Raw genomic sequence first — 13,806 nt, forward strand, 5'->3', positions numbered from 1 at the left:
TTGCAAGACACCACCTTAGCTAATAAAAAGCTGGGTGTGGTGGTACATGCCTGTCAGCTATGTGGTAAACATAAATATGGGGTCCAGGCTGGCCTAACAAAAGCAAGAATATAAAAGTAACAAAATAGCTGGATGCTAGTGGCTCATATCTGTAATACTAGCTACCCTGAAGGCTAAGATCTGAGGATCACAGTTTGAAATCAGCCCAGGCAGGAAAATCCATAATATTTTTTCTCCAATTAGCCAGACTAAAGGTGTGGCCTAATAGAACAGCAGCTGTGAACAAAACAAGGTAAGTAAATGCTCAAGGTCCTGAGCATAAGCACTGACACCAGAAAAAATAAACAAGTAAATAATCAAAGGTGCTGGAGGCGTGGTTCAAGTAGAGTGCCTTTGTAGCAAGCATACAACCCTTAACTCAAGCCCCAGTACAGAAAAACAAAACAAAACCAAAACAGATGAGTGTATGGGATTCTTTAAAAATTTACTCTGAGTTTTAGACTAAGGAGCTAATTTTAGAAGGGATATAATTAGGGTTTTGATTTAGCATTATGAATTCAGACTCTTAAACAGATTAAAACAGATTCTCAATTCTATGATCAACTAAGTAGGCTTTCATGAGTCACGTGAAGAAAAGTCTACTGTGATGCATGATACCAATCTCTGGAAAGTTCTCTGGTGTGAAGTATGGCATAGAGCTGGTGCATTCTGCCATCTCTCCTGCGTCAGAGCAGAGCCTTCTACAAAGGTAGCTATTATTTATCTTACGCCTCCTGTTAGGAAGATAGTTCTGTGTCCAGTGAGTCAAGGTTCTCAAAGTGTTTTGACTTCCTCACTACCAAATTCATTTAGGACCTTGCCCTAAACAGCGTCTTAGCCAAAGAACATGGCTTTGTAAGGCTGGAGTGAGGAACCTTTTTCTGCCAAAGGCACTTTGAATATTTATAACCTGTCATGAACCAAATGATTTTTCAGGTCTTAAATGACCCATGGGTCAAGTGTGCCTCACCCCCGCTAGAGTCGATTACAATGAAGCAAATAAAGCACATGTAGCAGAGAGCAGCTGATCTGAAGGGGTGTGCATGTGGTCACCAACTAGAAGGGACACATAAAACAGCAATCCACGACCTGGTGGGTCTGCCACAAGTTGGAGAAAGTTCTGGAAAAGCTTACTTTATTTTATTTTGGGGGGATTATTTCAAATTTTCTCTGTAATGGCCACTTATATATGAAAAGCCTCTTGGATCAGAACTAAATTTTTGAAAGGTTTATGTATTTTTTCTCTATTCAGATTTTTATTTTATGGAAAAAATGAAATTTTTGTTCAAAGGCAGAAACCCATGTTGTCATCATTTTTAAAAAGTACGGAACTTTAAAAAGTATAATTGAACACGTCAGCTTTTGAATTCAACGCATCCTGATCACTGTCCCCGCTTCATCATTTCCCCATCTCCCAACCCCACCCAGCTACCTTTTCTTTTTTTAAAATAATAAGTATGGTAGCCTTGAAAAAGATAGATTTTTGTGACATGAAAATCTGTGAAGTGAAATAACATATGTAATGGAGCGGCACAGGGACATGAGACAATGGAGTGGCCTTTTCTTTTTTCTTTTAAACTAATTTAATTTCTGAAAACATTGCAAGAATTATATGAAATGTTCTCTTATACCCTTCATCTTGTATTCCCTAAATATCAGCTTCTTAACATATTTGCTTTATCATTCTCTCCCTTTCTAAACACATACTTTTTTCTTTGTCATTTGAAAATAAGATGTGTGAATGTTCCTTCATCCCTAAATACTTTATGTATTTGCCAAAAACCATGACACAATTATTAAACTCATTAATATTGATACAGCACTGTTATCTAATTCTTTAAATTATCTAATTTGCTCTACCTTCTTTAATCTAGAATAGAGTGTAGACCAAGTTATTTTTGTAGCACACACCATGGTTTGTGATTGTCTGATTTTTTTTCCTGGAGGAACACTGCCATATACTTTTTGTAGGAGCACTGGAAGTGGTGTCCTCTCAGTGGGTCATGTGAGAAATATGTATGGAAGTCTTACTTTTTTTTTTTTTTTCTCCTGGTCTTGGGCCTTGAACTTGGTCTGGGCATAGCTGTCCTTGAGCTTTTCTGTTCTACTACATTGAGCAACAGCACCACCTCTGGTTTTCTGGTGGTTAATTGAAGATAAGGGTCTCACAGACTTTCCTGCCCATGCTGGCTTTGAACCATAATTCTCAAATCTCAGCCTCCTGAGTAGCTAGGATTACAGGCCTGAGCCACTGGTGCCCAGCTCAGGATTCTTGATCTATATGGTATTTCTCTGCCTTTTGTGTTTGAGTTTGTCAACTATTAAACTTCTTGAGTACAAGATTATTTAATTTTCATCAAGTTTTAAAATTCAGAAGACCTGGTGTGGTGGTTCACACCTGTTGTCCTAGTAATTATGAATCTGAAGCAGGATAATTTCAAGTTCATTGCCTGGGTTAGACAGGAAGACCATGTTTCAAAAAAGCAAAACAAAACAAGAAATAGGAAAAGGTATATAAATAGAGACTGTTTTCAAGGATTATAGTATATCAGAACACAGGGATGTTTTTAGGCTTGGTTTCTATCATTAATATATTTGAGAAGACTTTGGTATTTTGTTGTTATTTGATCTAGATTTCTATAAATATAGGACTGATTTTCATTGATGTTACTTTCCATGTATGTGTTTACTGTTCAAATTTTGGGTAGACTTTTTTTTTTTAAGATTTCTGTTTTACAAAAGACCTAGAAAAGCCAAAGCAATCATAGGCAAAAGAAACGATGCAGGAGGCATCAGGATACCAGATTTCAAGCTCTACTACCGAACCATAATAACAAAGACAGCTTAGTGTTGGCACAAAAACAGACCCAGAGACCAATGGAACAGATTAGAAGATCCAGAAATAAAGCTGCATACATAGAGTTAGTTGATATTTGACAAAGAAGTCAAAGACATACAGTGGAAGAATCATAGTTTCTTCAACTATTGGTGCTGGGAAAACTGGGTGGCCACATGCAGAAAACTAAAAGTGGACCCCAGCCTGTCACCATGCACTAACATCAATTCAAGATGGATTAAAGACCTTAAGATCAAACCTGAATCTCTGAAACTACTGCAGGACAGAGTAGAAGAGACACTTGAACTTATAGGAACAGGCAGGAACTTCCTGAACAGAGTTCCAGGGTCACAACAAATTGGACAGAGACAGGACAAATGGGACTACCTTAAAATAAAAAGTTTCTGGACAGCTAAAGCTATAGCAACCAAGCTAGAAAGACAGCCAAGTAACTGGGAAAAAATATTTACCAGTAATATATCAGACAAGGGGTTAATATCCAGTATATACAAGGAACTCAAGAAACTAATCCCTCCAAAACCTAACAAACCAATTACTAAATGGGCAAGGGAACTAAAGAGAGACTTCTCAGAAGAAGAGATAAAAATGGCAAAGAAACACAAGAGGAAATGTTCACCATCCCTGGTTGTGAAGGAAATGCAAATAAAGACAACCCTAAGATACCACCTTACCCCAGTCATAATGTCCCACATCCTCAAGTCAGCCAACGACAAATGCTGGAGGGGATGCGGAGAAAGAGGAACCCTATTACACTGCTGGTGGGAATGTACACTTACACAACCACTTTGGAAAGCAGTCTGGAGGGTTCTCAGAAAGCTAGATATTGACCTCCCTTATGACCCAGCCATACCACTCCTAGGCATCTATCCTGAACAACAGAAACCAGTATACAATGACACATGTACCTCCATGTTTATTACAGCACTGTTCACAATAGCCAAGGTATGGAAACAACCCAGAGGCCCCACCACAGATGAATGGATCCAAAAATTGTGGTATCTATACACAATGGAATATTATGCAGCCATTAGAAAGGACAAAATAATGGCATTCACAGGGAAATGGATAGAACTAGAACAAATCATTTTGAGCGAGGTAAGCCAAGATCAGAGAGACAAATGGCACATGGTTCCAATATGTGGATGTTAAATCTATAATGCAAGGAGATATGACAAAGTAAACAGGGCTCAAGAAACAAAGAACATCTACTTAATTTTTCATATCATTTCTAAATGACTCTATGTTCTTGACCTTATATATGGTATGTCTGTACGTGTGTGTATGTGTGTGTGTTTATATATATATACACATATATACGCACATCTGAGGGAAGCTAGGAGAAGGACACAGAATCAGAGGGAAACAGGAAAATATACAACAGAGGGGCCCATCAGCTACACTTGATGAAAACAATTGATGAAAGCAAACTAAGTAACTCAAGGGCAGCGATGGGAGGGAGGGAAGGAGAGGGAAAGAGGGAGAAGCTTACACTAAACAAAAGGAAAGAAAGGTACATATCACCAAATGTGGAAGAAATCGTTGTATTGTCAAAGCTTATAGAATTCACAAACTTTTTTTTTTTTTTGTCGGCCGTGGGGCTTGAACTCTGGGCCTGGGCGCTGTCCCTCAGCTCTTCAGCTCAAGGCAAGTGCTCTACCACTTGAGCCACAGCGCCACTTCCTAGAATTCACAAACTTTATAGACCATGGTAATGACAATTTGCCTTGTGACGGTTAAAATGTGTTTGTGACTTTAAGTATCACTATCCCACAATACTGTGAAATTTGTGAATTTTTTGTAATCTTAATAAAAATTATTTTAAAAAGTATTACCCTTAGGACTATATTCTAACAATTCATAATGTGGTATGATTCTTTCCATATTTCTTTCTTTCTTTTTTTTTTTTTTGCTGGTTCTGGAGCTTGAACTCAGGATCTGGGCAGTGTCCCTGAGCCTCTTGGTGCTGAAGGTTAGCACTCTACCACTTGAGCCACAGTGCCACTTCCAGCTTTTTCTGTGTATGTGGTACTGAGGAGTTGAACCCAGGGTTTCTTTCTGTAGTTCAGTGTTTAGTAGTGCAGTTTATGTAAGGAATTTTTATAGGTTAAAAATAATTTCTCTAGCCGGGCGCTGGTGGCTCACGCCTGTAATCCTAGCTACTCAGGAGGTTTTGAGATCTGAGGATCTCAGTTCAAAGCCAGCCTGGGCAGGAAAGTCCGTGAGACTCTTATCTCCAATAAACCACTAGAAAACCGGAAGTAGCGCTGAGGTTCAAGCAGCGCTCGCCTTGAGCTTTGAGTTGAAGAGCGCAGGGACAACGCCCAGGGCCCAGAGTTTAAGCCCCACAACCAACAACAACAACAACAAATTCTCAAAATTATATTAAATGCTAATAAAATTAGAAAAGGTTAGAAATTTAAATCAGAAAAAAAGGATTCCTGTTTTAAAATTGGTTTGGGTTTTGTTAGAAGGTAGAAAAGCCAACGTAGAGAATTTGTTTAACACAGTATTTTATATGAAAAACACATAAAATTAATCATCAGTACTTTGGCATTTCTTTTCAAGGAAAGAAAATTGTAAATGGGATATTTTTATGGTAAGAATGGCTTTTCTTAGCCATGAGAGAATGGTAGTATACTGTTACTGGTGCAAGTATTGAAGCTATTAATGCTCCGGATTTCTTGATTTCAGGATCTCTTTTTGTTTTGGTGAGTCATGGGTCTTGAACTCAGGGTTTGGGCACTCCCTGAGAGCTTCTTTGCTCAAGGCTAGTGCTCTACCATTTTGAGCCACAGCTCTACTTCCAGTTTTCTGGTGGCTCATTGGAGATAAGAGTCTCATAGACTTTCCTACCTGGGCTGGCTTTGAACTGTGACCCTTAGATCTCAGCCTCCTGAGTAGCTAGGATCACAAGCGTGAGCCGCTGGCACCTGGCCAGAATCTCTTTTAAATAAAGTAATTTGCTGTTGTGGAAAATGTTTTGAAAAGCCTTTACAAATTAAAAACATGTTAATAAACAAGGGTTAAAATGATTTAAAAGATGTAGTCCTTTAGAACTACATCTTAGGAGATTATAGTCTAGTAGAAAAAAGTAGGTCTCAGAAAGCAGGAGGATGGGCAGAAGGGAAAGTGGGCAGGTGATTACACACCAGAGCCTGCCTGGTGGTACTGTACCACACCATCCAGGAACCTGGATGAGGCAGAACACGGGCAGAGGCTTGGGTTCTCTTATCATATTGCATTGTCACCTTTTCCTAGACCAGTGGACAGGTTTGATCGAGACCGGCCACTGAGAGGACGTGGAGGCCCAAGAGGGGGCATGAGAAGCAGAGGCAGAGGCGGTCCCGGGAACAGAGCTTTTGATGCCTTTGACCAGAGAGGGAAACGAGATTGTGGGAATGATAAACTGTAAGTCACTTTACAAATGTTGTTTTCCACATACGTTTCAGTAGTATATGAATTATGTATGAATATTTAGCCAAATTCGTATCAGTATGCTATTACTCTGTGAGAGGCTGATCCTGGGACAACTTTTTCTGATGTAGAAATTGACTAGAGCATCACTTGTAGCTCAAAGGAATGCTCTTCATTTCTCTAGAGCTATTAGAGCTGAAGACAGCATGTGTGGATATGGAGCTCGTACCTGGGGAACAGGTAAAGACACCAAGTAAGGGGTGAATGTGTGTCCTCAGAGCCTACAGTGAAGTGGAGATCTGTACCTTTATTCACTTTTATTGAGACTGGTGACCGCTGAATTATGCTTTATAATTATGTAACCCTAAGCAGAGACTGATTTGGGACTTTGATTTACTGAGATAATTTTTTTTTTGGTGTAAGCACCTAGGTGGTAACTTCCTTTTTTTTTCTTTTTTGTTTTTTTTTGTTGTTGTTGTTGGTCGTGAACTCTGGGCCTGGGCCCTATCCCTCAGCTCTTCAGCTCAAGGCGAGTGCTCTACTGCTTGAGCCACAGCACCACTTCCGGTTTTCTGGTGGTTTATTGGAGATAACAGTCTCACGGACTTTTCTGCCGGGGCTGGCTTTGTACCGCAATCCTCAGATCTCAGCCTCCTGTGAAGTTAAGATTAAAGGCCTCAGCCACCAGTGCCCAGCTTCTCGGTGATAACTTTAAAACAAGTTTGCTCTGTTGCATTTAGATTTGAAACTGCTTTTAAAGATCTTTTTTATTTTATATTAGCTAATGATTTGTGACAGATGTCTACATACTTGCTGATACCCTAACAAGTGTATGGCCTAGCACATTTATGTATGTCTCAAGAAGCTTTCTAATTTCCCACATATTATATACTTTTCTGAGACCTTTCAGAGTTCTTTTAGCTTCTTGGTGTGCATCTTACTTTATAGTCATTTGTAGATGTGGGTTTGCAGCTCCAAGACAAGTTTCTCCTGTATCTTGCTCCTGTTAGACATTTCTCTATGGTTTCATGATACTTTAGATCTTTGCCAATTCTGCTAGTTAGAGTAGGTATGTGTTTGGTTTTGCAGGGGTGTTGGCCTTCATGGTATCTGCTGAGCCAGTGGTAGGTTATACTGTAGGGTAAGGCATGGTATAGAGCAAGAAAACTGTGCAAGACCAGCTTTCCATAAATTAGAAACTTGATGCATCTGTACTTCCATTTTTCTTCTTTTAAAGAATCTAAGCTTTTTATACAATCTTGTTTTTATCTATTGTAAGTATTATTTTGGAGACAGACAGTTGCAGGGTGACCTGGAGTTCTCTGGGTGTCCCAGGCTGGCCTCTAACTTGTGACCCTGTTACTGCCGCCTCCTGAATGCTAGGGTTACAGACATGTTCCACTATGTCGGGCAGAACTTGTTTTCCTTGAGTATCTGTTCTAAAAGACAAATGTATAAAATAATAACGCCAAATGTAACATTAGGTTTACTACCGTTCTCTTCTGTGGGACCTGAACGGAAACTTTTTTTGTTTTGTTTTGTTTTTGGGTCCGGTCGTGGGGCCTGAACTCTGGGCCTGGGCACTGTCCGTCAGCTCTTCAGCTCAAGGCTAGCGCTCTACCACTTGAGCCACAGCACCACTTCTGGCTTTTTTCTTTTTGCTTATGTGGTACTGAGGAATCGAACCCAGGGCCTCAGGCATGCAAGGCAAGCGCTCTACCACTGAGCCAACTTCCCAGCCCCTGAACGGAAACTTTTTGAGTGGTTACTCAATCTGGAATTCCATAGTCTCAATGATCTTTTGTTTTACTTCAGTTATATGTATGTATGCATATATACATATATACACATACACACATAGTATCTATACGCATGTGTGTAGAGATGGCTGTGCCACTTGTGGGGCTTCCAGGAGTGGTGTTAGAAAGACGTGTCTCGTGGCACTCATTTTGGGTTTGTGTGTGACAGGAAGTTAGGTGGTGATAGTTTATAAATAAGTCTTAGAGTAAGATGTTTTAGTGTGTGCAGGATCTGGAGCTTGAACTCAGGGCCTGGGTGCTGACTCTCAGCTTTTGTGCTTAAGGCTAGCAGTCTACCACTTGAGCCATGTCTTTACTTCTGGCTTTTTGGAGATAAGAGTCTCACTGATTTTCCTGCCGAGCATGGCTTTGAACCACAATCCTCAGATCTCAGCCTCCTAAGTAGCTAGGATGACAGGTGTGAGCCACCAGTGTCAGGTAAGACTCCCTCTTTGTAGTTGTGGTTGTTTTTGTTGTTGTTTGTTTCTGTAGTTTTCAGAGCTGAGGTCTGAACTTAAATCCTTGCACTTGCCAGGCAAGTTCTCTTCCAGTGAGCTGAATCCTCAGCCCCTCCTGGGTTTTTTGTTTGTTTGTTGTATTTTTTAGTCAGCTGATGGGCAGTCAGTGCTGCCATGTGAACTTTGGATTGCGAGGAAGTGAAGGAGAAGTGATGTGCAGGGCGTCCCTTGCTCATGCCGGAGACACTGGCAGCAGGACTGGAATGAAGGACAGACTCACGTGACTGAGTAGTTCTGGCAGTTTTGCGTTTCCTTCACAGGTCTGGCACAGAGTGTCATCAACATCATTTAAAAAACATAGTATTTGGTAAGAGCATAATAGACAACCACAAGCAAGTTTTCAGTAATACTGCCTTAGAGTTTATACTGTTGAGAGCAGGTAATTGTATGTTATCAGGTAACATTTGGTGAAACTCCATCCTCTGTTAGAGGTTTAGGTTCAGTGTAAAGCCTGACCACATTTGAGCTGGGTCCTAAAAGCCTTGAAATGTTCAGCAGCATTTTTGGAGCACAGCCACACAAATAGGCATGCTTTTCTCTAGGATAACAAGTCAAAGGATAGACACAGTCTCTAGGGCTGTTTCTTGTAATGAACTCAACATTGTCAGTTTGCTTTCAGCCGAACATTATTTGTCAAAACAAGTCATTGCTCATCTTGAAATTAGCTTTGTAGATCTGATCACATGGCTCAATAAGCTGGGAGTACAACTTGAGTTTTATATTTATTCATAAATTGCAAACAGTACAAACTGTAAGCCTGTACGGTTTTGCTGTGTGTGTGTGTGTGTGTGTGTGTGTGTGTGTGTGTGTGTGTGTGTGTGTGTGTGTGTGTGTGTGTGTGTGTGTGTGTGTGTGTGTGTGTGTGTGTGTGTGTGTGTGTGTGTGTGTGTGTGTGTGTGTGTGTGTGTGTGTTCCTGGGGCTTAGGCTCTGGGCATGGGCTCTGTGCCCTAAGCTTTTGTGCTTAAGGATAGAGCTCCACTGTTTTTTTTTGGGGGGGGCGCCCTAACAATGCAAATAGGAAATTTTTTTAAGATTAATTTCTTTAATATGTAATAAGCTCATTTAAGACCTAGGACCACAGAAAGATTAAGTTAATGAAAAGTTTCAGTTAAATGAGCTCTACTGTTTGAAGCAAGCCACAGCTCCACTTCCAGCTTTTTTGGTAGTTAGAGATAAGAGTCTCATGGAGTTTCCTTTTTGGGCTGGCTTCGAACCACAGCCCTCAGTCTCAGCCTTTTTAGTAGTTAGGATTGCAGGCACAAGCCATTGACAACTCTTTTTGTGTTTTAATCTTGGTTTGTTTCATGGCAAGAGAACAAAGAAAACGTTGAAATAACTTAAGTGTTGCCATTCTGCTAGACTTTGGGACTACTTGGTGCTTAAAAATCAAGTGACCCACAGGGGTCTGGCTGATGTGTAGATGTGAGCATTTATGAAGGGCCTCTACTAGGTGTCTGTCCTTCCACACATCAAGTACATTTGATTTAAGATCTTGTTTAAAGCCAGGCACCAATGGCGCATGCCTGTAACCCTAGCTACTTAGGAAGTTGAGATCTGATGGTCACAGTTGGAAGCCAGCCCAGTTAGGAAAGTCTGTAAGGTTCTTATCTTAACCACCAAAAAGCTGGAAGTAGAGCTGTGGCTAAAGTGGTAGAGTCCTAGCCTTGGGGAAGATACCTCAGGGTAGCTAGACCCTGAGTTCAGGCCCCCGGACCAGCAAAAAAAAGGTAAAGAAAAACATCTTGTTCATAAAGTAAAAGTTTTTAATAAGAGCACAGATCTGTAGCCAACTGATATTTGACAAAGGAGCCAAAAGACACACACCGGAGAAAAGACTCTCCAACAAATGGTGTTGGGAAAACAGGTCATCCACTTTAGGATACTGAAAATGGGGCTTAAAAAAAAAAACTCCAAGAGGAACGAAGAGCTCAAAATAAGAACTGGAGTTTTAAATCTACTACAGAAAAACATAAGATAACTTCTGAAACTTAAAGATACAGGCAAGTATTTTCTGAATAAGACTCCAGAGGATGGGAACAAACATGGGCAAATGGGAAGGTATCAAATTAAAGTTTCTTCACAGCAAAAGAAGCGATCACCAGAATCAAAAGACAGCCCAAGAATGAAAGAAAAATCTTTGCCAGCTAGTCAACAAATAAAGGATTGATATCCATACTATACAAGGGACTGAAATTAGCAAAAACCCCACAAATAATCTAATTACATAGTTTTCAGAAGAAGAAAGAGATGGCTAATGAAGTCATGAGGAAATGTTCAACAGCCTTATCTATAATAAAGAACATGCAAATTAAAACTGCAGTAAGAGTCCATCTACTTCAGTCAGAATGACAGCCACCAAGAAATGCTGGCAGATGAATTAGAAAAGGAATCTTTATACTCTTTTGGTAGGAATGTAAACTAGTGTAACCATATGGATATCAGTCCAAAAAATAGACCCTTCCAAAGACTCCCCTATACCAATATGAGGCATATGTCAGTAGAACAGATCAATATATCAGAAAGATGCCAGCATAACTCATGTTTATTACAGCACTGTGCACAATAGCCAAATGATGGAATCAGACACCTGGAATCTTCTTGAATGGATAAAGAAGAAATGGTATAGATGTACCATGGAATGTTATACAGCCATGAAGGAAAATGAAATCATGTCGTTTTCAGGAAAGTGGATGTAATTAGAGGACATCATAATGAGCTAAGCTTAAAAAATAATGTTTTTTCTCCTATATAGAAGCTAGGCCTAAAAAACATACATATTCATAGACGTGATTGTACCCTTATATATATAGGCAAGCATACAATTTGAGTCTACGGGACTGCTTAGAGGAGAAAGGGAAGGGCAAAAGAGAGTGAGTAAACATGAAAGCTGTTGATTGATAGCAAGTTGGGGCAGAGAGGGGCTAGGGTGGAGCACTAGTAAGGGTTGGGCTAAAAAAGGGAAAGTGAATATGGTTAAAGTAGATTTTTGTCAAAATAAAACTGACACCTGTGGAAATTGTTTTGAGAAGAGGGAAAAGGATCACATTGGGTGGAGATGTCACAACAAAATCTCCCCTTGTATCACTAATTTATGATGTTTTTTTTAAATGCCAGGGACTTGCTGCTTACCGCTATAGTCCTAGCTACTCAGGAGGTTGAGATCTGAGAATTAAAGCTTGAAACCAGCTCAGGCAGATGAACCTGAGATAGATATTCTAATCTCTAGTTAAGCAGTTTTTTAAAAAAGCTGGAAGTGAAGGTGTACCTCCAGTGGTAGAGTGCCAGCCTTGAGAGAAAAAGCTGACAGGAGAGAGAGAGAGAGAGACACCCTGAGCTCAAGACTCAGAAGCTGTACAAAAGAGAAGAAGCAAAGCCAAAGTAGAAGTTAATCAAAGTTCATGGCAAAAAGAAACTAAGGTTAAAAAAAGTTTGTTTGTTTTGTCAGTCATGGGGCCTGAACCCTTGGTCTAGTGCTGTCCCTCAGCTCTTCAGCTCAAGGCTAGCGCTCTACCACTTGAGCCACCTTCCCAGCCCCTGTTATTAATTATTAAAGAGATGTACAGAGGGGTCACCATTTCATAAGCAGGTAATAAGTGTATTTCTTTGGGGGAAATTTCACCCCTTCCTTTGATCTCTCTTTTTCCCTCTCCCATCTCTACCTACAAATTGTACAGCTGTATTGTTCCTTTTCCCGATAGTGTCTACTGAGTACCACTGCTACATTTGTTCACCCTTTGTTCTTCCACTTCTTTGCCTCCTCTTACCCCCCAAAGACAGTTAAAGGAACAAACAAGACAAAAACCAAGAAACAAAGACCAAAAAGCAAAAAACAACACCATCTTCATCAACAATGGGAAAAATATTAAAAACGTGTTGCCATTTCCTGGCATTCATGTTGATAAATATTATTTTACAGGTTCACTGGCACAGAGGCATTCATTGAACCTTTGGGTCCCTTCCTTAAGAGTACCTCCTTTAATTGTAAGGGCCTTTTAAAACTGATGGCAGTTTCTACATGCTTAGAACAGTTTAATTTATATGTACTTTAAAACCTTAAAAAGCCATCATTGAAAACTTTTTTTCTGAACCAGGATGAAAAAAATGCTGGATCCCGTATGTGACTAGTTTTTTTCCAGCAGTGTTGGAACTGAACCTGGCTTGCTAGACTAAGTAAGCACTGTGCCACTGGAGCCACACACCTTGTTCTGCAATGGGATTTTAACTGTTTACTAAAAGAAATATTTCTTTTTCTGGGGCTTCATAAAATGTAATATTCAAACAGTACTCGTGGCAATACAGAAAGGAAAAGAAAGAGGTCATGTGAATTAAAATTTAAAATTTCGTTATGCTGTCATTTCCAGTCTGTAGATGGTATATTGACAACATAGGATATAAATTAATTCAAAGTCTTGTTTGCTGGATTAGTTATTACCAGCTTGTTTATAATCATATGCAATCCTTTTTGTAAAGTTTATCTCTGCCTTATTGCCATTTTCTGAGTTTGTTTGGACAGTCTTTTTCTTCCCTTTGGGAGTAGTAGGTTTGAACTCAGGGCCCTTGCACTAGCCATGCAGAGGCTCCATCACTTGAGTCATGCCCCCAGACCTTTTCATTATTTTTTGAATACAGTAGCTTTTTGCCCAGGCTAGCCTGACCACAGCCCGGCAAGTAAGAGCTCCCATGTCTGTGTAGCTCCTGTGGCAGGTGTGCACACCACTGCACCAGCGTTTTCTTGGTCTTCGACTGCAGCCACACACTGGTGCCAGGCCCAACAGAGTCTTATTTTTAATACTTGTAGTTTAAGAATATTTATGATTGAGGCCGGGAAGGTGGTTCAGTGGTAGAGTGCTTGCCTAGCACGCTTGAAGCCCTGTGTTGGATTCCTTAGTACCACATACACAGAAAAAGCCAGAAGTGGTGCTGTGGCTCAATTGGTAGAGTGCTAGCCTTGAGCAAAAGCAGCTCAGTAGCAGTGCATAGGCCCTGAGTTCAAGTCCTAGGACTGGCGTGCATACTCGCTCTCTCCCCCGCTCCCCCCTCCTCTCTCTCTGTCTCTCTCTCTCTATATATATGGCATACTCACTCTCTCTTTCCCCCTCTCTCTCTCTGTCTCTCCTGCTAATCATGGTGCTTGAACTCAGGATCTAGGCACTTAAGAAATAGGACACTAGGGCTGGG

At 40.4% G+C, this 13,806-nt stretch overlaps 1 protein-coding gene across 2 annotated transcripts in view; it reads left to right on the forward strand.

Annotated features, from left to right (window-relative positions):
• The window catches only part of Habp4 (hyaluronan binding protein 4), a 38,316-nt gene that overhangs the window by 8,311 nt on the left and 16,199 nt on the right, over positions 1-13,806 (forward strand). Inside the window, exons 3-4 of one of the 2 annotated variants that reach the window (XM_042665608.1) lie at positions 6,155-6,304; positions 6,495-6,563. In XM_042665608.1, the coding sequence (XP_042521542.1) occupies positions 6,155-6,304; positions 6,495-6,563 (219 nt within the window). The remainder of the gene's footprint in view (positions 1-6,154; positions 6,305-6,494; positions 6,564-13,806) is intronic. The other variant, XM_042665607.1, reaches the window with a different exon arrangement.

Source organism: Dipodomys spectabilis, unplaced genomic scaffold, assembly GCF_019054845.1.
Source record: "Dipodomys spectabilis isolate Male_0828 unplaced genomic scaffold, ASM1905484v1 ptg000335l, whole genome shotgun sequence".
Taxonomy (NCBI): Eukaryota; Metazoa; Chordata; class Mammalia; order Rodentia; family Heteromyidae; genus Dipodomys; species Dipodomys spectabilis.